This window comes from Bombyx mori, chromosome 4, assembly GCF_030269925.1.
Source record: "Bombyx mori chromosome 4, ASM3026992v2".
Taxonomy (NCBI): Eukaryota; Metazoa; Arthropoda; class Insecta; order Lepidoptera; family Bombycidae; genus Bombyx; species Bombyx mori.
This window is the reverse complement of record NC_085110.1, coordinates 12,622,378-12,650,021: the sequence shown is the minus strand read 5'-3', so window position 1 is coordinate 12,650,021 and position 27,644 is coordinate 12,622,378. Positions and strand designations below refer to the sequence as shown.

Sequence of the window (27,644 nt, the reverse complement as noted above, 5' to 3'; positions counted from 1 at the left end):
AGATCCGAAGACGTTGCGCCGTGACAAGATCCTCAGTTGAGAGACTAACAAAGATTTGGAGAGACCACAGAATAACCAAAAACACAAAAGTTCGGTTAATGAGATGCCTGGTCTTTCCAATCTTTCTGTATGGGGCTGAGACGTGGACGCTGAGGATGCAAGACCGTCGTAAGATTGACGCACTGGAAATGTGGTGTTGGAGACGTCTCCTCAGAATTCCGTGGACCGCGCACCGTACCAACATTTCGATTCTGAAAGAGCTCAACATCAAGGAGAGACTATCGTCAACAGTCCAATTACGAATCCTCAAGTTCTTCGGGCACATCACTCATAATGAGGACTCCATTGAGCGGTTGGTGGTGCAAGGGAAAGTCGAGGCAAAAGATCTCGCGGACGATCTCCAACACGATGGACCGACCTCATAAAATCTGTGACTCACTCCAACATAAATGTTTGCTCTCACTCTGCGAAACATCGTGCCACATGGCGTCGCATCGCGAGAGCATCGGTATCGCAGGATCCGACTGATGCATGACCACGACCACTCTGTCAAGAGTGTACGAATAGGAAGAAGAACTAACAAAAAAATATTCATCTGAAATAGTATTCGGTTTAAGGTCTCATTTTTTATCATCTCTTATCTCATAAATGCAAGCTAAGCTTAAAGCTTTTGGTGGCGAATTCATTTCGTGAGGTAAACTCTAAAAATTATTAGCTTTTAATGGCGCCATAGAAGCTACATGAGTGACGGCACCAAACTAATTACTCTGTCAGATATAAATTAATACGGCTTGTCTTTTCAGGGAAGAGCATTCGCCGCCATACTGGCGAGGAATAGGCATTAATTACATAAACAGCAGATAGACCCAAAAAACCAAAAGCGCTTTCATCTAATGATTCTCATTGAAAAGTATTTATCATATAATCTTGAAGGCTTATATAACCTAACCAATCTTTTTTTTTAAATTTAAATCGTCTTTGGGTGGAACCGCTTTAACCACTTTAGTTCGAATATACACAATTTGATGTTACCAAATTTTAATCAAGACGTAATCAAGAAGGCTTTATTCAGCTTAATAGGTATTTTTCACAAACAAAAAACAAGATTGTGGTTCACACTTGCGGTAGAAACATTGAGATGTCTTTTATGAAATTTGTTTGCAGGTTAAATCTTAAAGATGTTTTTTTTACATCTATTTAGTGTCACTTTTTCGTTCCATCGAGTTTCATTAGTATTATAATTAGGTTTCTTTATGTTATGATTGTGGTGGGTATTATGTACAACATGGGATCAAAAAATCATTTATAATAAGAACCAGTCTTCAGGCGACTACTGCAAACTAGCCGATTTCTCGACGGACGCTTGATTGTCCGCTTTTGTTATCATTATAGGCAAAGAAGAGCTATTGATAAATACTGACTTCGTCCCAGAGTCATATCCGGACGCCCGTAGTTCAGTATAGACGAGTTCCTAACCAATAGATCAAAGAGACTATCCAAATTGACTTGTAAAATAATCCGAGATCATACCTACTAGTAATGCAAATAAAATAATTTCAATGCATGTTTCAACGTATCAATTCGAGACGCAATTCCGTTGAATATTCTCGGATCGCGAGTCTGCAGACGTGTGCGGAATTTTATCGGTCTGCAATTCTCACGACAAAGGCTGCTACTATGTTAAGTTCCCATACAAATATAATCATAATACGATATTGTTATGACCGCATAATGTATAATCACAAAACAAAGGTTTGTCAATTGCATAAATTCGGATGTTATGTTCTTGTATTGGTGCGTTATGATTATATCACAGTCTCAGAATACGTAGATTTAGTGTTATAATTTTAATTAGTGTGGATGGTAGGTTTTTTTCCCTACCTATTCTAGTAACCTCGAGGGGTTATTCTAGATTCGCTGAATTAGTAAGTGAGCTCACAGGGCTCAAACCTGACGACATTGCCAACACGAACTATAGCAAGAGCTGTGCTTCGCAGAATCTACCACCGGATCGGAAACGCGACCCACTGAGAAGATCCGGCGAGAAACTCAGCGGACTGTGTCTGTGGGTTAATTTACTCGCCGAGCCCTTTGTCGCAAGCAACGGGTTCGACGAGAACGATGACCGGTGGTTGGGGCACCTAAAAGCACCGTTAGTGGATCGGGAGGATTCGAAATGACATGTTTTGGGCGACGTCAACTGCTTTCCATTCGGTCCGCAGGATCGGGAATGTGGATGGTAGGAAAAGTTCACTCGCGAACTGGTGTTCATATTATATCGAGGTCTAGTGCAGTAGCCAGGACGGTGGGACCTACTCGTGTGAACTGTCAAGTTCGCTACGTCAACCGTAAAAATTTTTTTATGAAACAATTTGAGCGTTTTGTTAATATTTTTTAAGTTCATTTTTTTGGAGAGCTTAAACAACATAATATAGTTTTTGCCTGTTATTCTGTTTTAGGTTTGGTTTCTACCTTAATTAGTGGTCATACGTTTTTAGATATCTTCATGAAATCCTAAAAATAACGGCTTATCAACGGGATCCTTAAAATTTTAGGATTTGTCAGGATTAACTTTACTCAGTTTCATATCAAAATATTTTGGCAAATTAAAACAAAAATTGAAATTAATTCGTAGCGTGAGTTTATAAATTGCTAACTGTTTAAAGCTCTCAAGATTAATTTAGGATATTTGTGTTAAAATGCCTGTGAGAACGACCCATTAAAACAAACACGAATGATTTATTTCTGAATTTAGGTCGTCCACGTTAATTTTGGAGCAGTTACAAGAATGTTCAGAGTTCATTTAAAAAAAAAAGACAAATTTAATGACAATACACTAATGAAAACTCACAATGTAAAAAAATCTCATGTAAGTACACAACGAGTGAAATATTAAAACTTATACTTGCTTTGTTTTTATTCAACACCTATCAATTCAATATACGCTGATATCAAAATAATCTACGTGGGTACATTTATGTAAAGTATACTGCAAATCAAAAGTTATTATTTATTAATTATTTTTGTAATCGCTTTAAATAATTTGAAAATTGAGTGTCACAGAGCATTGACTCGGTATCAGGTATATAAATAAGTTACCCAAACCAAATTACGTAAACGCAGAACAAATAATTCATCAAATTTAAGTAATTTCTGTGCTAAAAATAGCATGTTTTGATACATTGCACTTCATCGTGTAAAAATACTTTAGATTTGATAAAGAAATCAGTGAAAAAAGCATTTTAATTGAAATAACAGAACACATCAAGCGCTGACAATTATTGTTTTAATATTAACTATTTTAATAAAAATATTGTATATTTTGAATCATTTTTTATTCTTACGTACATACAAAGCAGCGGGATGTTTAGTGAAAAACAATCAATCGAACAAAGAAACACAAAGAATTGTCTATCACAAAGAAAGTAATGTGCAACAATTCCTTGTTGCACTTTATTACATATGACGATGAGCACTAGATTCGTCACATGATTCAACGTCTCTTATCAGATGGCTCGCTCAACTATAAAAAATCTAATGTGTATTGTAAATATAAATTTAAATCACAATGTCGGTCCGTCGGCCCCGGAGCCGAAGCGGCAAGGACCGGTATTGCATCACTTAATTACGCTTATTTTAATAAGAAGATCGTGAATATATTGTATAACTGTCTTTTACCCTTCATACCGTTACGCATGAGACAGATTTGCGGTAGTAATATCGTTACATATCCAATCAAAAGCTTGGGTTTTCTCTTTTATTATAGTTTCTCAAATATACCTTGGATACAAGAAAATGTTTGACTCCGACAGAGAATTATGTACGTCTATATCTGTTTAATTTTTTATTGTTTATATGGGCGGACGAGCTCACGACCCACCTGATGTTAAGAGGTTACCGGAGCCTATAGACATCTATAATGTAAATGCCGCCACCCACCTTGAGACATGAGTTGTAAGGTCTCACTTTTAACAGTACAACAGCCACAGCTGTCCCGCCCTTCAAACCGAAACGTATTACTGCTTCACGGCAGAAATAGGCAGGGTGGTGGTACCTACCCGTGCGGACTCACAAGACGTCCTACCACCAGTAGTAAGATACAGTAGTAGTAGTAGCAGCAATAGTAGTAGTATGATAACATTTTTCCCAATACATTATTTTTATTTTCACAATAAAACATCGATTAGTGTACCTAATTCAACATCTTTGTATTAAAATGTTCATATTACACATAGGTAAGTATTCTATGTATATCTATCTGTATCGGTATATATTTAGCATATTTAATACGCACACACATAGGTTACATATGCACGTTATACAACCAATGTAAGAGCATCGGCTAGCAGGCAAACAATGCCTTTGTTTACTGACTGCAGGTAGATATTGTGAAACGACGCAGCATCAGATTTCAATTTCGTACGAAATTAACGGCCATTGTCATCCATATATTACCACGGTAGTACGTGGCAATATATCGATGGCCACTGTCACACGGACAACAACAGTGGTGATCTATCAAACTGTAAATATACGGATATGTAGTTTCTTCTATAAACAAATAAATTCAAGTCGGTTTCCTGTTATATGATTGAATAGAAACAAAATTGAGTTTGGAGACTGGTGGTAGGAACTCTTGTGAGTCCGCGCGGGTAGGTACCACCGCCCTGCCTATTTCTGCCGTGAAGCAGTAATGCGTTTCGGTTTAAAGGGTGGGGCAGCCGTTGTAACTATACTGAAATCTTAGAACTTATATCTCAAGGTGGGTGGCGCATTTACGTTGTAGATGTCTATGGGCTCCAGCAACAACAACAACCAGGTGGGCTGTGAGCTCGTCCACCCATCTAAGCAATAAAAAAAAATCATTTGTGATTATAGGGTAAAACTTTGTGTAGAGATTGAAAACTGGGCCATAGCGTTTCATATATTTATATATACACATTTCTTATGTACTTATCGATTCAGTTTCACAATTTATGTCATTATTATTTAATGCACTTTTAACGACTTTTCGTGCATTAAACTTTTTGGAATCTGTAGAAACACTGAACGCAAACTTGTCTGATAAACAGATTTATGGTTTAGACTTATTACTGCACACTCTTTTTGATGGTGTCTAAAATCCATGAAACCATATTAAGAATACACATCACTTTTAACACGTTTTTATTATTATTTCTCACTCATTATAGCTCACAGAATACTTAGGCTCATAGTCAATGCTGGTGCTCGCCTTGAAGCATAAGATCGAAGTTTCAATTTTTATGCCAAAGGCTTATGAGTAAGGCCCTGTGAGGGCTAACTTTTTTTCCTACCTATGTTGATAGCCTTGAGAGGCTATTTCAGCTTCACCCTAACATGTAGGTGAGCTCACGGGGCTCAAACCGGAAGTATTGCTAACACTGGCCTTAGCAAGAGCAGTGCTTCGCAGAATATACCACCGGATCGGAAACGCGACCCACTGAGAAGATCTGGCGAGAAACTCAGTGGGCTGTGTCTATGGGTTAGTTCGCTCGTCCGAGCCCTTCGTCGCATGGGACGGGTTCGACGAGGACGGTGACCGGTGCTTGTGGTACTTAAAAGCACCGTTTATGGATCGGGAGGATCCGTAATGACGTGAAATGGGCTAACAAGACGCCTTATCTACTACACAACATAAGAATTAGAGGATCGGTTAAGAGAAAAATACAGTCAGGATACTACTATAGAATGTTGTTGGGAAATAGTACTATGTGTGCTTGACAGAAGCTTGATCCGATTGTTATGAAACTTGTATAGTTGTTTTTAGATTGAGACAAGGTTTCTACCATAATATCAACAAATACGATAGTGGGAGCCCGTGCAATTTCGATGAATAGGGGGGGATAATTACATAAATAAACTAACGACAGTGTGATACAAAAAGGATAATTTCTATATTGTGCATGTTTAGTCTAAGAGCCCGCGGGCGGCTACCTGTATGTAGTTGAACAGACCTGAATTTTTGTATATTGAGACCCCTATACCCACCATGCATGAGGTGAGGCCTCACTAAGCTCAAAGTGGTGGACGCGCCGAGCGCTCAGGTATCGATTTTTGACGAATTTTAAATCCATTTGACCACGTCTGCCGTTTTGAAATTTGAAAATATATGATTATTATTATAGCATAACATCTACCCACAGCAATGACACTGAATGAAGACCACGACCGCTCTGACAAGAGTGATACGACAAAGGAAAAAGATCTAGATAAATACATCTAGATGCATACAAAAGAGGTGTATATTAATTGTGTTTATCGAAAATAATTGCAACTTAAAAACTTTCCAAAATTCTTCATTCGGTATACGACATAATATTCATACGCTGTACGTGGCAATGACAAATAATCTATGAAAAAAAATCTGGAATAAGACATTGAAAAGCGTTATAATTGTTTTATATTTGGACGCCCTTATTCGTACGAGCTTGCCTGACCATTTAGCAATGACCTTATCAAACTATGATTTGAAGCGTGCGTGTTGATTGGCTACCTTGATCTTAATTTTTAATAATTCACGGAAACTCACAACAATAGTACTTGGTTTCGTTAACTGGCTACAAAGAGTAAGGTTCTGAATACGATTGAATTTTTTTTGTGAGTTACCTTAGAACTTTTTTTCTAGATGAATCGTCAATAATTGAAGACATGAGTGGATGAAAGGGGTATGATACAATTTGTTAATTTTGACTTTTGTTACTTGTACCTACTTTTTCTTCGTACGAAACTCCTTCATCACATGCAATTTCTAAAAATAGCCTTTAATCTCGGTGTTTTAAGGTCTAATAATTTTTATAGGCACATAGCCTTCGATCAATAATAGTACTAACACTTTCATTCAATGTAAAAATAAAAAAAATCTTAAAAATGGTACTTAATCCCTTTTTGCACTCATATCTTCAATTGTAGACTACATAGATGATATTCTCATTTTATTTTGTTCAAATCGGGATTTCATTTTTTGTAATTATTATAATTATAATCGAATTACTACCGCTCTAAACACGTATGCAGTTTTCTGAACAGACTTCGGCTATTAGGTCAATAATAATTCGTTTATGTTATAGCTTACACTGGCAGTATAGCATTTTTACAGGCAATTGGACAAAGCATAGGTTTTTGAAAATACATACTAACAAATTATGAATCTTTATTAAATGATGGTCTCATTATTATAATAAATTACATAGAATGTTATTAACATGTTAAGGATTGTGATGACAAAATTAAATGTAGCGACAAATGAAGTTATGAGTTATGAGTTGCATAACAATGTGTATCAGTCTTAATTGGTGTTTATTCGTTAAACACAATGAGCCCAAGCTACAGCAGGTCTATGTCGTCAAACCGACGACCATTAAAGTATATTTACATACTTGTCTCGTTTCAATGTTTCCTGAATAGACTTATCATACGTCATTACGAATTCTTTGTATATTACTTTAATGACGTCAGATGTAAAATAATAAAAATACAGCTTTCGTATGTATATGTGGAAGTTTGAATTATTATCGTATGTAGCATAATTCATAAGTTAGGTGTTATATTATTTTTTTCATTTGAGGGTTGCACAAATATTAATTGAATTGGTCATACAAACTTGAAAGTTCGCGATTGAGTGTTATTAAACATCACACGAACACTATTATGTCTTCGATTATTATATTGAAGGACTTGAGAGAGAAAAACGTATTTCTAATTTAACACTTCCAAGGAAAGATATAACAACTCTATAAATAATTGAATATGCAATTTCGAAAAGGGCACATGTCGCATATTTTGTCAAATACGTTTTTTCATATACATGTAGTTTTGAGGATTACCTACACCCATTTTATAATAATTCTAGTAATTTTCAATTGCTAATTAACACTAAAATAATCTAAAAAGTTAATATTTTAAACTTTACACTGTTTTAGAAAATAATCAATCTTTTTTCATTTCCTGAAAATTTTATATTTTCACAAATGTGCCCTTTTTGAAATTGCATATTCAATTGAGTTATTCGTTACCTGTGTCGCCGAAGTAGGCCGCGCCTGGCTGGAGAGCCACTCGGACCGGCGCCTTCGTTATCCAGTTTATCCGGCGACCGAAACAATTTCCGGAATGCAGCCGCCACTTTTTCTTTTGATCGCGATGTCATTTTGATCCGGTTAAAAAAAACTTTTAGAACATTCGATTTTCTAATTTAAATGAGGGTCACCGGTTCGGTCAATGACAAATCACACGCGCACACTTTGTTTATTTACCCACGGCAGCTGCTTGACAGCGCAACGTGTCACAAATATTTTTATGTAACTTTTAACTGCGGCCAGTGCGTTAGTTGTATGTAGATCGGTCGTGACGTCTCGCGCTGTTGCCTGTTTCAGCACAAGCGTATATCTGAGAGCTGCGAGCCACTCCGAAGTCCGTTGAGCAAAACTTGGCAAGACTGCGGAGGTCGGTTATCGCACCTCGACGCACGCTTGCTATACAGTGCGGTCGTAGTGAATCACATCCCACTGCGTCGGCGCATATAACGCAACTCCGCGAAAACAGGTGTCCTCCTCCACTAACCGCTTGATAGCGACTAGTGACGATATTGTGACACTAATTTTTTTCTATTATTATGAGCATTAATATTTTTGTTTTGTCACTTTAATTACCAACTCCACCGCCACCTGAAAAGAAGTGTGTTTATTTTGAAATACGAGTAAAAACTTTGATGAGTAGATGTTACGGTTACGGTGGCGAAATAAAATGTAATTTTATCAATAGAAATAAACAATTTATTGTTTACGTGTTGTGTAACAGAACGATAATAATGTACATTACAACTACAGATAGATAATTGAACCTTGAAATATTAACAAAGAGATGATTATTGCCTTTGAGGGTTTATGGATTAGTGATAAAAACCGGCATTGCGATGAGATAGTTCGGCCGTAAATTATAAATAATACTTTAGTTATTATTTTAGTTTATATTATGGTGTTATGTATAAATACTCATAATATGCCGTGTTATTTCCGAAAATGAAGGTAGTTAGTACTAACTACCTTCATTTTCTACCTAGATGTACATCTAGGGATACCTACCGCCGATACAAGAAAAACAATGAGATAGAAAATTCTTAATAATTTGCCCTTTCTCGCACCGCATTTAAAGTAACCTAATTCAGAATCCAATACTGCGCGCGGTCAATAATCTTATGATACTGGAGGTGCCTGCCTTTATCTCTTTAGATTGCGGGTTCACCAAATATGAACTCTTTAAAACGATAACTACTAATGCTTTGTGGAATGCCTCGTTTAAACACACGCAGAGTACATTTCCTTTAAGATTCCTTTAAGATTCGTCCCGAAAAACCTCGAAGCATGGGATGACAATTTCTGGCGAGTCCTAAATTTTATTTTTATTTTTATTGCTTTGATGGGTGGACGAGCTCACAGCCCACCTGGTGTTAAGTGGTTACTGGAGCCCATAGACATCTACAAGTAAATGCGCCACCCACCTTGAGATATAAGTTGTAAGGTCTCAGTATAGTTACAACGGCTGCCCCACCCTTCAAACCGAAACGCATTACTGCTTCACGGCAGAAATAGGCAGGGCGGTGGTACCTACCCGCGCGGACTCATAACAGGTCCTACCACCAGTAATTACGCAAATTATAATTTTGCGGGTTTCACTTTTACTACACGATGTTATTCCTTCACCGTGAAAGTCAATCGTGAACATTTGTTGAGTACGTATTTCATTAGAAAAATTGGTACCCGCCTGCGGGATTCGAACACCGGTGCATCGCTTCAACACGAATGCACCGGACGTCTTATCTTTTAGGGCACGACGACTTCAAATAAATAATAAATAAACTGGAAGAAGTTGTTTATATACAACCTCAGTTGTCTATACTTCATGATTATGTAAATGAGACATTATTACTGAGTATCTTTAAGTTTAGTTTCTATTTCGGCGCGTTATGCATAATCCTGTATTGTGTCACTTCATTCTAAGATTTTAAACTGAACAATTATTTGGTAACCTTGTGATTCAAATTCGATGAAACGGAAATGGCGCTCGTAAGCGATATTCGAAAGAGACAAAAAAGTACATAGGACTACCTAGATGACAGATAGCCTGTGCGAGAACAAGATAAAACACTTGTAAAATTTATTTTAATCATTTTTTAATAAGTTACAATGGCCATTACACTAGTCTTGTTTTATTATACCTCAACTCAATATTTAATTACGGACAAACTCGGTTAATGAGTTGAATGGAATTGGTTATCCAACCGTTTTGTTTGTTTGGCGCTGGGACCGCTATTTTCCCAGGACCTGAACCGTTCTTATTAATTGGATCTGTGCTAAACTGGTTGGTGGCTGTGGTCACTGGTCAGTGTAATTTACGGTGGTCCCGAGAAATTCAATTAAGCTCGTCTGAGTGAATTTCCTGGAATATTTTACTTCTATTTTTATCTACTTTTAACGCATTATGTACCTTTTTTTTTGGTTAAATGTAAAAACGAGTAGTTTATTTAATATACTCTTCGGACTTGGCGAGTCGTAGACGTAATTAAAACTAAGTACTTTACGCTTTAGTCTCTTTATGCTTTAGTTTTTTATTTTCATTATATTATTTCTGACGTTTTCAATACTTTGTACTGTAAAAACTGTGACCTTAGAACTTACGTCTCGAGATGGATGGCGGCTTTTGCACTGTAGATGTCTACGGGTTTCGGTAACCACTTAACACCAGGCGGGCCGTGAGGTCGTCCAACGATCTAAGCAATAAAAAATCTTAATAATATCTTTTTACTGGTGGTAGGACCTCTTGAGAGTCCGCTCGGGTAGGTACCATCACACTGCCTATTTCTGCCGTGAAGCAGTAATGCGTTTCGGTTTGAAGGGTGGGGCAGCCGTTGTAACTATACTTGAGACCTTAGAACTTATATCTCAAGATGGGTGGCGCATTTACGTTGTAGATGTCTATGGGCTCCAGTAACTACTTAACACCAGGTGGGCTGTGAGCGAGTCCACCCATCTAAGCAATAATAAATATTAAAAACTAAAAAAAAAATAAAAAAAAAAAAAATTATTGTTTATCTTACACAGAACGAACTAATCGTTAAGATATGGTCCGGTTATTTTTTGACTTGGGTCTTTTTCATAATTTTCTTTTCTTTAAATTATTTTTCTTTTAATTATAATTTTTATTTTTTTATATAGGCAGGCAAGCTTGCTTTTCAACTGAGGCTTCGATAAAGCGGCACGACACGAGAACCCTCTCATCGTGGCCGCCGGTAACTACATTCCCGATCCTGCGGACAGAATGGAAAGCAGTCGACGTCGCCCAAAACACGTCATCTCGGATCCTCCCGATCCACTAACGGTGCTTCTAGGTACTTCAAGCACCGGTCACCGTTCTCGTCGAACCCGTCGCTGGCGACGAAGGGTTCGACGAGTAAATTAACTCTCAGACACAGCCCACTGAGTTTCTCGCCGGATCTTCTCAGTGGGTCGCGTTTCCGATCCGGTGGTAGATTCTGCGAAGCACGGCTCTTGCTAGGGTTCGTGTTCGTGAGCCCCGTGAGCTCACCTACAAAAGTTAGGGTTACGCTGATATAGCCTCTCAAGGCTCTCAGCTTAGGTAGGAAAAAAAAAAAAAACAAAAAAAAAAAGAATCAACTGAGGTTAGCTAGTTTCTGGATCCCATATAAAGCAATGTGATTACCGCCACTCACATATAGAAATTAACGACTTATCAACAAATTATTAAAGCATAAATTAATATTTATTTTGAAGATTTACGTCAAATACTTCAGAATTATTATCGCAATTGAAATAAATAGTCAGATAGATTTAAATCAAAATTGGATTGTTTTCAAAAATAAACTAGTATAGTACTGGTATCTTATTTGGGATATCGGTCGAGTTACTCAGCTAATACAAAAACTACAATAATAGGTCTTTCTTTAACTTAGTTTCCGTTTTACAATACTAGCCACTTGAAACGTAATTTCTTATTGGCGACAAATAAATTCTGTATTCGAATGAACTTTATTTTCAAAATACCTAATTCAATTTTTAAATTCAGTCATTTGTTTATTAATTAGTGTTTTGTTTTCACTACATCCGTATATTTTTCATCAATATATGGATACGATAAAAACACGAGTAATTAAGAAATAAGAGTTCCGTCGTGGTAGTACAAATGGCTCATAAAATTAATGACATGTACGGAGTGAATGCTACAAACGAACGCAGAACTCGTTATTGGGTTGAACGCTTCCGATATGGAAGTTTTGGTCTAAAAAATTAACCCTGTGGTCCCTCAAAAACTAAAGACAACACGAAGAATCAAAAGCTATAGTGGATGCTGACGATATTCAATCTACCACTGAGCTAGCAGTACTTTTCAACGATTAGCATCAAAACAATATTTGTCAATTTGTCACTTGAGATGAATAATAGTTGGATGGCATTCTGATGACCACCTACGATTATCAAGAGGAAGAGTTAGTAGAAGTACGTTAGATCCTGGTTCAGCACTTAGGCAGGGTCTCAAACGATAACTTAGCCCTAAAAATCATGGTTACTGGTTACCGTGGTCTAGTGACGGTATAATTCATTACAGTTTCTAACTAAATGGTACCAGCATTACTGCTGACACGGAAACTGGACCCAATGAAGGAGAAGCTCGTAAATCTCCGGCCGGCCTCGTTTAATCGTTCGTCCGTGTTGTTCTCACACGACAACGCTCGACGTCATATGGAACAGCAGACAGTCTCTAAGGCGTTAGAACTATGGTTGAATGTTTGGCTACATCCACTGTACTACTTTAACGGTAGGAAGCAGCTTGGCAGCCCCTGGTATTGCTGTCTACCATGAGTGACGATAACCACTCACCATCAGGTCGGCCGTTTGCTAGTCTAATTTTCTCATAATAGCAGGCAATTAAAAAAAACCTCACCAGACCTTGTGCCGACAGATTTCTACTTTTACCAAAGTCTGAACAACTTCTTGTTCGGAAAAGATCAATACCCGAGAGGCAGTTCAAAATGCTGTTGAAGAATTTGTTGAGTCCCGCACTCTTGACTTCTTCAAGAAGGCCATTGAAAAATATACTCTGGGTGCGTATTTTGATTTAAAGACATAAAAAAAAATGACCTATTAAAAAAAATTACCTTAACTTTCTGTATGTACTAAACGGCAATTTCGTAGGCAAAGACCTAATATAAAACTAGTTTTATAAGTGTTGTTGATAGTTCTCTTTCTTTGTCCTTGCCCCTGTCCTTGGATTCGCATACGTTCAATACGTAATAATATAGTAGGCAGTGATATTACTGGCAACCTTCCAAACGTATACCTGTTTCAGAAAGCTAAGAGGGTAGCGAGCCTAAGTTTCTAGTGTGCCAGAAAGCTTTCAGCAACTTTCGATCGATGTATTTCATTACGATAGTAATTTTGTTGTTTGTGAAATGTTTACTTAATGTTTTAGATATGTACACATATAACGATAGAGACTGCAATTGCCAATTGGAATTACTTTTAAGGTGAATTGGACAATTGACTTTTTATGTATTGCTGAGACGGATGAACGAGCTCACGGCCAAACTGACGTTACGTGGTTACCGGAGCCCACAGACATCAACAACGTAAATGCCGCCACCACTGAAACGTATTACTGCTTCACGGCAGAAATAGGCAGGGTGGTGGTACCTACCCGTGTGGACTCACAAGACGTCCAATAATCAATAATCACGCAAGTTATATTATTTGCGGGTTTGATTATTTTCATTGTACTGTAAAAGCTGAGACTTAGAACTCATGTCTCAAGGTGGTTGGCGGTATTTACGTTTTTAATGGGCTCCGGTGAACATTTAGCACCAGTTGAGCCATGTTCATCCACACATAGTAGCATTTTTTCTTCCTCCAACTGTTACGAATCAATTCAAAAACATGTTTCCAATCGATATTCTTTACTGCAATCAATCATTAGAAACGATTGGATCTACAGCTTTCGTTAATCACCATTTTACAGTTAACAGCAAATGGACTGTGAAATAATATTCATCCACTAGCGCCAAAATAAAAATCCATAATGCCCATAAAACTTACTACTATACCTACACATATTATACAGCCAAACGAAATAAATATTTAGATAAGTACTTGGCTCTAGATCGAAATAGACAGAAAAGTCACATCACTATTATGTAAATAAAATTTAACAACATTTCCCGAAAATACAGATTCGTATAAAGGGATGAGTGTGAAGGTCCGAGGGAGGTTCTCGGCTGCATGACGTAACAGGGAGGGAGTCTTGCCTCGTATAACGACATCAGATGAATTTAGATGGCATATTTTGAGGATAACGAACACTAATGATGCGATTTACGCAGATTGCCGGGTAGGATATCATCACTTCTCATTTACAATATTTATGTTGTCAGTGTCGGGGCTGAGTATTAAATGTATGTGTGTACGGAAAATAACTCTTTATACATTTTCTAAAAGCACACAGCGTCGCTATAAAGACACTAATATGAATTTAATTTGCATTTCCTTACCATTCATACCATTTATAGCAACACAGAGCGCGGTTCCCTGTGCCTACGTTTCTGAAAAGGTTGACTCCTTTCAAAAGATATCAATACCGGGTACAATAGCTTACAACACCAAATTGAACACCAAGTTCCTCTATATTCTATAACTCTTAAGAATAAGAACCTTGATTTGAAAAAAATATTTCAAAAAAGACAACGGCTGCTTAGGAGAGATGCAAATATTTTTTTCGGGACAGCTGAACTGCGGGTTTGTCTTTGTAGGGATAGAAGATGACAGGCGTCAGACGATCTCAGGTGGGGGAACCAAAGTCTAGAAGAACTAATAATCTTACACTGTCGCGCGTGCATTCTTTGACAATAGCTGACCGGCAACAAGTGTATTCAGCTGGTTTATTTGTGTTTTTATACTGAGCTAAATGTACAAATAAAAGTGAATAGCCAGTCGTCTTACAGGTTTACAAGCTTATTCACCTCGGCCGTGCCCTGAGTCAAACGCGACCGTTACATTCTTGCCAATAACATTGGGGTCAATATGCCCACTGATTTATGAGATTACGTGAATTCCATGTACACAAAGAAAGGTCAATGCGTATTCTGGTAATAACAATGTTAACTGAGACTAGTGGCTCCTCAGTAGTCGAAATTCGACTATAATTAATTGAAACTATAAGTTTGTACACTATTAGGACTTATTAATCTACTCTCAATTTGACCACAGACAACTTTTTTTTTTTTTTCCTGCCTAAGCTGATAGCCCTAGTGGCTATTTCAGCGTAACCCTAACTTTAGTAGGTGAGCTCACGGGGCTCAAACCTGATAATAAGATTAGTTTGACAATAAACAAATAGTATGCATGCGTGTGTGTCAAATACATTGTAGTGTGTGTAATGTTTTTTTTATTGATTTTAATGTATTTTTTATGCATAAATTAAAAAAATATTAACATTCTGCACTTTTTTTCTATATTCTCTATAAGTGTGGGAAATTTCATACTCTTCCGTCCGCGCAATTTTCGTAAAAAGGGGTACAAAGTTTTTGCTTCACGTATTAATATATATGTTACCGGAAATGTATGAAATCAAGGAATTGTATACAAATCCTAGGAAATGTGTACAATTCCGATACTATTTAGGAAATGTATAAAATATTGTTTGAAAAACTATTTAATGCATAGATATCCTAGGAAATGTATAAATTTCCTCGGAATTGTATATAATTCCTATATCGTATTAGGAAATGTATTAAGTAAATGCTTTCTGTAATAAAACACGTTGTTAATAATATTTTTTTAATATAACACTTATTGAGACAATCGGGTAACAGTCATACCGTAAAATAATAATAATATATTCATATTATCTTACTAATTAAAACTTCTAAAATCAACTATCTATTAACTTTTAACGTATCACAAAATCAACTTATATTTATTCTTATAAAATCAATTTTTTTTTATTTAAGTAATCAGTCTGATAATTAAATAATTATAAATGTCAAAGTATAAAAGTAAATCTTTATATGATAATACTTTGTCAATCCATATAGCTATTTATTTTTGCAGGGTAAGCTCGAATGGCATTTGGAAGTACATAATACTTTATATTTAAAACACAGACATCTTGATGTAGCACAGTTTTTCTTGCAAAGGCACTTCTTAAATCCTTGGCCGGTTCCAGTGGATTGCAAGTTGGCAACTGACCGTAGTGCAAGACTCGTCCCGCTGTCCCCGCGTACCCACCAATATCTCAAATGTTTTACATTTCCGATTGCTATTTAGGAAATGTATAGATTTCCTAGGAAATGTGTAATGTGTAAGTATAATATAATTTATTTCACACATTTCCGTGCGATTTTAGGAATTACATACATTTCCTAGGAATTGTATACAATGACGTATTACATACATTTCCGTTAACATATAGATTAAATTTAGTATCGAAAGTGACACGAAGCCTCTGGAATAATCAGCTCTGTTATTTCTTAAGCGTTACATACTACGCGTCATTATCAACACTAGCAGCCGTTGTTCTATTGCCATTCCCGGTCTTTATTGGGGGCGGTGGCAGATTTTGATAAACGCTTATCTACCTGCTGAAGCAATAATACACTAACAATAAGGTAAAAGTGAGATAGTTACACAATAACAATAAGATAAGGTGTATAGTGAACTTGAGGAAAATTATTCAATTTGTTTATAATATCCAAGTATTTAATGATAATGACTGACAAACATAATGTAATTGGTAGCAGTACGTTCGAGGTAGGCAAGTCTTAGTTTCTCACTAAAGAAAAGGATATTCACGTAAATGTTTCGTGGTATTCCGAAACAGGATTTAATGTCACTAATGATGACGTAGAACATCGACTTAATCTGGTGTGACTTATAAATGCTCTATAAAATATATCTCGACATTTTTTTAATCTTATAATTGTTTCTTAAGTACAAAGATGCGAATATTTGTAGCATTAGTGTTTTTAAATAATTTATTTAAATAAAAAGTGTAGAGTTTGATATACTATGAAGAATGTAAAAGAAATTAAACACAAATTCATATTTAATAGTAGCCATTTTTCCAAAAAGGCGACTTAACTTTTTGCGTCTGACGTCAAGTATTATCCATTGTTTTCAATATATATCTTAATATTGTAGCTGACAGTGTTGTTGACTGACTTTTTTTTTTTTTTATTGCATAGATGCGTGGACGATCTCACAGCCCACCTGGTGTTAAGAGATTACCGGAGCCCATAGACATCTACAACGTAAATGCCGCCACCCACCTTGAGACATGAGTTGTAAGGTCTTAGTATAGTTACAACGGCTGCCCCACCCTTCAAACCGAAACGCATTATTGCTTCACGGCAGAAATAGGCAGGGTGGTAGTACCTACCCGTGCGGATATTGCTCGGTAGATAGACGGTCCGAATATTGTTGTTAGGAACTTGTATATCCCTATGGAAGTTTATCTTGAAAATATCGTTAGCGAGATTCAGGCCTCTGTCAAATATCTTATGTTGTATGATGGCTACCCGCCACAACATCACAACGAGAATGACGTCACCTTCCTTATATTGGCCATATCTAAGACTTTCTTGATTAGTCATCGGTTCTTAATACATTCACTAAGTTCTCTTACGTGACATATCGGTTTTGATTATAATGGGGTTCACGGATCTAAATCTTTACTATTAAGACTAGCGATCCAGTGGAATCTCGTTGCAGCCTTATATGTGGCCTATGAGTGTACAACGCTGTAATGACTAATCAAATTGTTACCTAATACAAATTATTTACTTTTAGTGTAATAAAGTCAGCTAGTTCAATCAGAACACATTATTTAGAATGTGTTAAAATTCCAGTAAATCATTACTCAATCATTTATTCGGAACTTTTACTTCAAAATATTTTCACCAAGAATTTCCCTTTTATTAAATCATTGCAAAAACGTGTATAACAGGAAGACTATTTAGATTCAACTTCTATCGCAAGGCACACTAAGATATACAAATGCAATGCCAAGCTAAAAATTAAGCGTAAAGAATGCAAGAAATGGGCAACAAAGTATCAAATTTTTGTGCCAAATTAAAAATCAAGCGTAAAGAATGCAAGAAATGGGCAACAAAGTATCAAAATTTTGTCGAGCGAAGTAAGCTCTCAGTGCTTCGAGGACAAAGAGACAGCGCGTCTTGAATCTAAATGGAAAATTCATTTCGTTTAAAGGCACCGAGGGAATTGTGCGGGATGAAACAAAAAGCTTTATAAAGCTCTTTGTTGTGAGATAGCGCGTAAAGCTCTCAGGAACAAAACATCACTTGAACCGCTAAGTTGATTGTGTTTCATACTTTGAAATTTGCGTTATGATATCTGAGCGATCCCGAAAAGAGTATTGCGTATTGTGTTATAATGTGATTGATGCATTTAAGGTAGTGTATGAAAGTATTCATGTTCACTGTTAATAAAATATTCACTGTAAGATTAACTAAGCTAGTCAATACAAAAAACGCAATCTTCATTTTGAAGTGGTTCATTACTGGTGGTAGGACTTCTTGTGAGTCCGCGCGGGTAGGACCACCACCCTGACTATTTCAGCCGTGAAGCAGTAATGCGTTTCGGTTTGAAGGGTGGGGCAGCCATTGTAACTATACTTGAGACCTTAGAACTTATATCTCGAGGTGGGTGGCGCATTTACGTTGTAGATGTCTATGGGCTCCAGTAACCACTTAACACCAGGTGGGCTGTGAGCTCGTCCACCCATCTAAGCAATAAAAAATAAATAAATAAAAAAGTCGTCGTAGCCTACAGGATAATACGCCCGGTGCATTCGTATCGAGCGATAAAACTATGCCGGTGTTCGAATCTCGCAGCCAGCTCATTAGCCATACTAATTATTATAATATAAAGTAATACGTACTCAGCAAATGTTCACGAATGACTATTACGATGAAGGAACAATATCGTATAATAAAAATGAAACCCGTAAATATTATATTTTGCCCAATGATTTGTGGTACCTCTGCCTTGCTTATTTCTACCGGGAATCAGTAATGCATTCGGTTTGAAGGATATAGCACGTGGCGTTTACATTGTTGTCGTCTATGGGCTAAGATGTCCACTTAAAATTATTACATCATTCCATTCTATAAGATTGAAGAAAATCAGTTGTTCATGTGGCTTTGTGAGCTGATGCGTACTGCTAGTGAAAGAGGATTTCACAAGGAAGCTGCTCTCGAATTTTTTCAAAAAAGTTGGGAAACAAATATTAGGATACATTAAGCGTTTTTTGTTTCAGCACAACGTAGCATATAGTCAGTCAGTCAAAGAATGATGCGAATTAAGGTTACAACAAAAAGCAGCGATTTTTTCTCACGCAATATGGTGCAGGTAATTCATTCTAAAATTGGTGCCAAATAAAAAAAAAAGCTTATGACATTTTTTTTTTCCTACCTAAGCTGGTAGCCTTGAGAGGCTATTCCAGCATAACCTTAACTAGTAGGTGAGCTCACGGGGCTCAAACCTGACGACGTTGCTAACACGAACCCTAGCAAGAGCCGTGCTTCGCGGAATCTACCACCGGATCGGAAACGCGACCCACTGAGAAGATCCGGCGAGAAACTCAGTGGGCTGTGTCTGAGGGTTAATTTACTCGTCGAGCCCTTCGTCGCAAGCGACGGGTTCGACGAGAACGGTGACCGGTGCTTGAGGTACCTAAAAGTACCGTTAGTGGATCGGGAGGAACCGAGATGACGTGTTTGGGGCGACGTCGACTGCTTTCCATTCTTTCCACAGGATCGGGAATGTGCTTTTGACAGTGACGTCCTGGCTGCGGGATTCGAACACCGGCACAGTCGCATCACTCGATACGAATGCACCGGGTGTCTTATCCTTTAGGCCACGACGACTTCAAAATGAAGATCTGTTTTATTTATTTATTTGCTAGCTTACTTCTTTGAACTTTAAGAGTACTATGTTCAAATGTTCAACTTTTTTTTTACGCATTGGTTCTGTACTGGCTAAATAAAAAATCAATGTTATCCACATATTTATTACTCTATGATTTTGTAAAGTGGCTTATATTTAGTGTCAATAATGAAAATTATCTATAATAATATTTTATTACAGAATCTCTTAGGTCAAGTTACAGTCGTTAAAGCCGGTCAACATTAAATGTCGGAAACAGCAATTAAATCTTCGGCTATCTCGCACAGTAGAGAAATAACTAACAAAAATTTAAATTCTATACAAATTTTGTTCTCCGTGAAAAATAAACCCATTTCATTTATTTATTCATTTATTCCGGCATACACGACACGTGTAAAACGCATACCGATGAGTTTATATTTTAACTCGATATGTAACAAAAGGATAATGTTTGTTGTAGTTTATTCTGGAACAAATGGGGTAGATCGGAAGGGTCACTCGACCGAATGGGCGGTATTCGCATTCGGTATTAATACGAGATCCCGGGGACACCACCCCGTCTGCCACCACGTGCTACACGCTTCCCTGGAATGTAATATACGCTGTTCAACGTGTTTGTGAACATGCAATTTATTTTTATTACGTGTCGTTAGATTCGTTTGCGTATTAATTTACACTCGCCAGAAAAAACTTTAGATAGCGGGTAGGCGGCGGCAGACGAGTAATAAATTACTTGGGTAAATTTAATTATGCGTTCTTTTAGATAGGATATTTTTTACGTGACATTAGAAAATTTACTTTGTGTTTTCAAATTATTCCTGAAAGATTTCAATATGTTTATACAGAAACATAGATAAACAAACAAAAATTAAACCCACATAATTATAATTTGCGTAATTACTGGTGGTAGGACCTCTTGTGAGTGCACGCGGGTAGGTACCACAAGTCTGCCTATTTCTGCCGTCAAGCAGTAATGCGTTTCGGTTTGAAGGGGCAGCCGTTGTAACCACGAGATTAGTATCAACAATTCGATGTTTTTAATTGAACTACAATTAGGTTAGGAAGGAATTAGGAAGTTTTTTTGTTATTATATATTTTCCAAATTTTAAAGTGTAAGTGGCTCTCCTGTAAAGTTGCAGAAATGTCGCTTAAGCCGTCTTTCACCCCTCGATATAATTTAAAACGTGTTCCGACCGCGGTCGGTAGATTCAAATGTGAAACCTCCGGCACGGCATGGCAGCAGTCACGACGTTCATTATCCACATGATTTAACTCACTAGCTTTTAACGTAACGGGACTCTGGACAAGACCGATGTGTTTGGGAGATGAATAATTTTATATTCATTTTGTAAATGGCACCATTTGTATGGGCTTTATGGTATACTTACGACAGCTATAAAGGAGGTTTTTAAATTTAGAAAATACAAAAAGCTAATGATAGTTAAGGTTTTGAATTCAATGATATGATACCAAATCTCGTAATCTATGAAATGAACTACCTCTGAAATGTTTCAAGACTGATTGTAAGTATCAATGTCTTGATAATAGATTGACTTAACGTTTGGGCCAGGGAGGCGGATCTCGCCCAAGCCCTGGCCCTCTAAGTGTTTCGGGTCCCCCTCACATGTCAGCCTGGGGACCGGCGAGAGGGGCCTAAGAAGACGACATGCAAGCTGCTGTGCACGCGGCTTACGCAAGAGCATCCGGTTGATGGAAGGCCGGCTATCCTCGACCCATGCTGGTATGACCCAGCGGGGTATTCCGTAGGATAACTCACTCTAACCGGCACCATTTAGGCAGGCTTCGGATAGCCTGTCGATCGAGAAGGCTGGTGGTCGTGGCGCCGACGACCGACGGTCCTGCGTCCCGAGGGGGAGGGTGCTGGGAGAGATGTGCTTCGCACTAAACGCTTCACTTTCCACCCTTTGCCTTTTCATGAGTTCTGTCTCATACGAGGTTTTGACGTTGGTTGTCGAGCGACAGGGGGTTTAGTCGGTTCGACGCCGACATGCCTCGCCCGCCATCTCCAGTGGAGGGCGGAAGTCCGGCGATTTCCTCCTGACCAAAAAAAAAGCCTTAACGTTCTCGTTTTACGAGTGGGTTTGCCAGTAAACAAATGATAAACAAATGTAGTATATAGTATCTATGACTAAAACAACTTTAACGGAGTGATCTCGCGTTTTTTATTGTCAGTACAGTAAAAGCTCCTTAATCGCTCTTCCTTTATTCGCGATTTCACTATTTGCGGATTAAATGCGACCCAATTCCTATACTCGCGGCTAAATATTTCTTTATCCGCTGATCTAATCGGTACATCGGTACAAATACATTAATAAAAAAATTATAAATTATTTTTTTAATAAATTAAATTAATCAATAAATTATTCAATATGGTCAAAAGCCTCAATTAAATTCATTTTTTATATACTTGTTTTTTATTTTATGACCTAGGAACGTATCCCCTATAATCGCATATATGTAAATTACCATTCCATATTCACGGTTTCTGTATTCGCCGCATATTTACGCAACACATACAACACGAATAAAGAGTTTTTTAACTGTATATTCTTTCCGACGTTTTGAATACTTTATTACAGTTTCCATTTGGTCACGGATGACTGGCGAATATGAGATTTTGATCTCGTAACTCACAGGGCGGATTACAGTCGCCAACGAAGCCGTTAATCATTAGTCATACACCGTGTTTTTTTTAGTTGTTACATTCACAAAACTGGATAAAATCTACACACATTAACATTGAAGTTAAATAGAAAAAAGGAATATTTTATTGAATTCACCCTTTTGGAAGTGAGCACAGCTTACATATATAACAATACTAGCTGGCCCGGCAAACGTTGTTTTGCCATATGAATTATTTAAATAACCTAGATACCGACTGCAGCGCCCTCTACCGGGCTGATTTGTGAATCTAAACTAAATATAAAAAAATACATTCAAATCCGTACAGCCGTTTAGGAGAAGTTCTGTGACAAACACACGTACAGAAGAAAGATATATATATTTACATAAAGATAATAATGTATATGTGATCTTCGATTTTTGTGACTATTTTTACGATTTAATTTTGTTTTTATCATTAACTGACATTTAATATTTACTTTACAAGTCGTCCCTGGCTACAATAGTCATGGACGACAGTAAAGCCGTAGAAGTAGTTTTGATTAAATCGGCGCTTTTGCTTCTGGTTGTGTTTCAGTAACTAGCTTTTGGCTGTGTGGGTTCGGCGTAGAATAGCACCACCCTATTTTTTCCTGAAGTTGTCATAAAAGGCAACCAAGGGAGCGGATAATGGCAAGCAGTGTTATCTGATATTATATTATACTAGAGTATTGCGACTGGAATTTACTATTGGTAGCGCGTATTGTGAGTACGTAGGTAAGTACCATCATTGCGAAGTAGTCGCTCGTTCTGGTAGCAGCCCCTATACAACGCGATTGAGACTTCAACTTTCTGTATCCTGTGGCGGCAATCCCGTTCTGATGACGGCGGGCTTTATTAGTAACTTTACTCAACATGGACATTGACCTTGTTCATCCATCTAAGAAATAATAATTAATAAATAAAAACTTATAACTCAACAAAAAATCCTAATTTTAAAATTAAATAGTTGTGTATTTTGTGTAGAAAATTTTTAATCACAAACAATAGAACGATTTCTTTAAATCTTTAACTCTTGTAACCTTTATTAAAACGAACAGTTCTCAATGCCAGTTTTTGGGAGTGCAACGTTCGTGTTTGTGAAATACATCTTCTAAAACATATAATTATTTATGAAGTTTAAGAAATAATATGTTTTATGTGCGCTAAAGAAAAAAATACAGAATTGTTTATATTTTTTAGATATCAATATGTAATATCCACAAAAAATACACAAACACACAACGTTAAACGTTTTAATATTTCGAGGTTGTGAGGAAACAAATCAGCGTGTTTGACTGATTGTTTTATTGTCTCCTAAATTCTATGTGGCCATAAACACCGTCTATCAGCGGGAACCGAGAACTAAATAAAACTAAATATATTCAGAAACAAAAAGTATCATTGTTTTGTTTGTTTGTTTTATTCATACAAATGTATAATGCTATTTTGAGGCTTTCATATTGAAATTGTTATGCACAATAAAAAACAAAATCGTACAATGAAATTACAATACGTTATATAGTCACTTTTTTAACTAACGGACATGAACTTTCTATATAATTAAATCATTCATAAATGGTTAAAGTCTTAGCAGTTTTGTTAAGTTTTTTGAGCGATAATAACGAAACAGTAATGTATTGTTTTCAACTTTTTTTATTGCGTTGACAGGTGAACGAACTTACAGCTCACCCAATGTTAAAATGGTCATCGGAATCTAGACGTCCTAATGCCACCTCTTTAACATACGTGTTCCAAGGTTCTATTTTATTTAAAGTATCTGATATTGTCTATGCTTAATTAAAGGTTGGTTTTTGCGCAGCTCTGGGAGATTGTTTTGAAGGACATCTGCTATAATTATTTAGGAATATCGCAGGGATCAGGTTTATTAACTGAACCTTTTTACACTCGAGCGGAGGCCTTGTGCAGATGATGAAGCTATAATTTATAATCAGATGCCTGCATCAAAATTCCGCATTGTAGTTGTTTTATGTTCAACAATAAAATTTTGTTTTTTGTTTGTTAGTTGTTTTTGATACGTTATCACACATACAGTGTTTGGGGCATAGCCAATATATTATAAAATATTTAAAGTTTTACATAAGTAACGTATTAGTAAACTTTTAGGATAATTGTGTAGACGCATCAACGTACAATTGAAAATATTTGTAAAAAAACATCTCTTTAAAATTGTTGATAGATATTTATAATTGTAGAAATGTCAAGTGCAACAATGAATAAATGCGTTTTATATTTTATATTTATTGCTTAGGTGGGTCGACGAGCTCACGGACCACCTGATGTTAAGTGGTTACCGGAGCCCATAGACATACAACGCAAATGCTGTCACCCACCTTGTGATATAGCTTTTAGGTCTCAGTACAGTTACAACGGCTGCCCCACCCTTCAAACCGAAACGCATTACTGCTTCACGGCAGAAATAGCCAGAGTGGTGGTACCTACCCGTGCGGACTTACAAGAGGTCCTACCACCAGTAAATTTACGCACGATGTTATTCCTTCACCGTGGAAGTCAATCGTGAACGTTTGTTAAGTAAGTATTTCTTTAGAAAAATTGGTACTTGATAGCGGGATTCGAACATCGGTGCATCGCTAGATACGAATGCACCGGATATCTGGACGTCACAAAGATGTTTCAAGTACCTAGTTTCATAAGTATTGTAGATTTGAGTACGGAAAAAAATATATACCTGCGGGCGCGAAAATTTTTGTTATTTTCTACTACCATTACATATTCATCGGATCAGGAATTGTTGCAAACTGAACAAAAATAGTTATAAGATACCAATCATACTGCTGAAAGTTCAGAATTGTTAAATATCTTAAATTATGTAATAAATAATAAAACTACTTTCCTATAAAAACAAAGACAATGTAAATAACTATTTTTATTATAAATTTCTATATGAGATAAACCTATATTATAAACAAATAGTTTATTATGTATTATGCAAAATTATTGATTTATTTATTCCTTGCAAATAGCCTATGATAAGATAAAATTCTCTCCCTAATTGAAATCACAATAGAACTAAGCACCGTATAACTCTTTATAAATAAAAAAATTAACATTGATTGATAACAAAAACATTCGAAACATTGGATAGGTTAAATTGATTAATTAGTGAAAATAATAAGGGGTTCAAAAGGTTATATTCTTTAAAATAATGTCAACGACTTGTTAATATCTATATATATATAAATGAATTGCTGTTCGTTAGTCTCGCTAAAACTCGAGAATGGCTGGATCGATTTGGCAAATTTTGGTCTTGAATTATTTATGGAAGTCCAGAGAAGGTTTAAAAGGTAAATAAACATGAAAATGCTCGAAATGAAATAAAAATAACAATTTTGTTTTTCCTTTGATGTGTGCCCCGTCGGACGGGTTCCTTTTGTTTGCTTTAAGTTTATTTTATACAAAAGTTTAGCTCTTTTATTTATCGATTGAGACACTGCGAAGTCTGCCGGGTCAGCTAGTATATTATAAAAATACTAGCTGTACCCGTCCTCTTCGCTGGGCATTTAAAATTAACATTATTATTTCTGACCCCCATAAAGATTCTCATCATGACCCCCTCCCCCCCCCCCCCGCAACTGGTGTAAGGAGTCCAACACTCATATAAATATTAGCCTATCCATTAAGTACATGTATTTTCTACATGGATACCAAGTTTCAAGTCAATCGGATGCATGGTTCAGTAGTTTTAGCGGAACATCCGTAGAAACCACTGTAGATTTATATATTAGTATAGATTGACGTAAAATTTACGAAGTCTGACACTGACCTGAAGCGGCTGGTGCAGTGCAGGCAGAGCCGGACGCGGCCGGACGGCGACCCACAGACTCACACACTGCCGGCATACGCCCGCCCGCGCCGCTCGAGGGCGCCACCACCTCCATCGATCCACCCTACACCTCGCCCTTCCTACGTCATACAACAAACACTAATCTCAAAATCAAATGACGTAAAGTATCATGCTGATTTACTACGTTCGAGATTTATTTTACGACTTATTTATTAACATTTATATTATGTAATGTTATTTTTCCTTGTCAATGCAGGCGTTATTTTAGTGAATGATATAATACATTCTCATTGACGTTTGACGGCATTCATACGATTCTTACTGACTTCTGTATGATGGTAAATGTAGATTTAAAGTTTTTGCTTATTGTGTAGGTACGTTAAGTGGTTATCGGAATCCATAGGCGCCACAAGCCAAAACATTAATGCCGCCAGCCACCTCAAGGCATGACGTTTAATTTTCATTGTACTGTAAAACAGGGGACGCACTCTTCAAATTGGCACGCACGACATTTCGCGGCAGAAATAGGCAAGTTGGTGATACTTACCGGATTGCCCGCAAGTAAATGACGGTTGACGAATTCAGAGAACACTCAGGGACGTCTTAAATTAGGCTGGGGCCCTCGGGCACACAAGAATTTGAAGTCCTTTTGGAAAGTAAAAAAAGCGAATTATAATAAAAATTTTTTACTGAGTATGATCATTTATTATAGGTAATCAAATACGGTATGATATAAAATGTCATTAATGATATTAGAATGCTGCTGGTTTTTTGGTTACGATCACGATAACGGAAACCGAATAAATGTGTGAAAGAAATTGTCGGTCCTTAGGGCCCCCCTGAGAATGAGGGCCCTGGGCACGGGCCCCGTGTGCCCTTATGGTAAAGACGGCATTGAGAACACTGCTGATCATTCTCAGCCTTCGAAGACACCGCCCGGGATGTCAATATCTACCGGAGTCAAATACTACAATTTACTCAAGGAACGCAAGATATTTGATACTAGACCGATAAATCGTTACCAGCAAGGTCTATCAAGAGTCGCCATCACTTGCCATCTATTTCAGTCGCAACTACTCGTAGGAAACGCTTCGTAAACTATGGCATGTGCATTTGTAGCATAGTTCTGAAACTTCTTGCAGTTGGAAGGGAATGTAGCCTTAGATAAGAAA

The 27,644-nt window shown here is 37.0% G+C and overlaps 1 protein-coding gene across 4 annotated transcripts in view; it reads right to left on the bottom strand.

Annotated features, from left to right (window-relative positions):
- Nucleotides 1-27,644, bottom strand: part of LOC110384837 (ubiquitin-conjugating enzyme E2Q-like protein 1) — a 39,976-nt gene that overhangs the window by 11,300 nt on the left and 1,032 nt on the right. The window contains exons 2-4 of one of the 4 annotated variants that reach the window (XM_062668303.1): nt 27,495-27,631; nt 26,452-26,591; nt 8,034-8,681 (exon numbers count right to left, since the gene is read on the bottom strand). In XM_062668303.1, the coding sequence (XP_062524287.1) occupies nt 8,034-8,164 (131 nt within the window). In that variant the 5' untranslated portion in view covers nt 8,165-8,681; nt 26,452-26,591; nt 27,495-27,631. Of the gene's footprint in view, nt 1-8,033; nt 8,682-8,857; nt 9,006-9,098; nt 9,170-26,451; nt 26,592-27,494; nt 27,632-27,644 lie in introns of those variants that run through there. The other 3 variants (XM_038010725.2, XM_062668305.1, XM_062668304.1) reach the window with 3 other exon arrangements.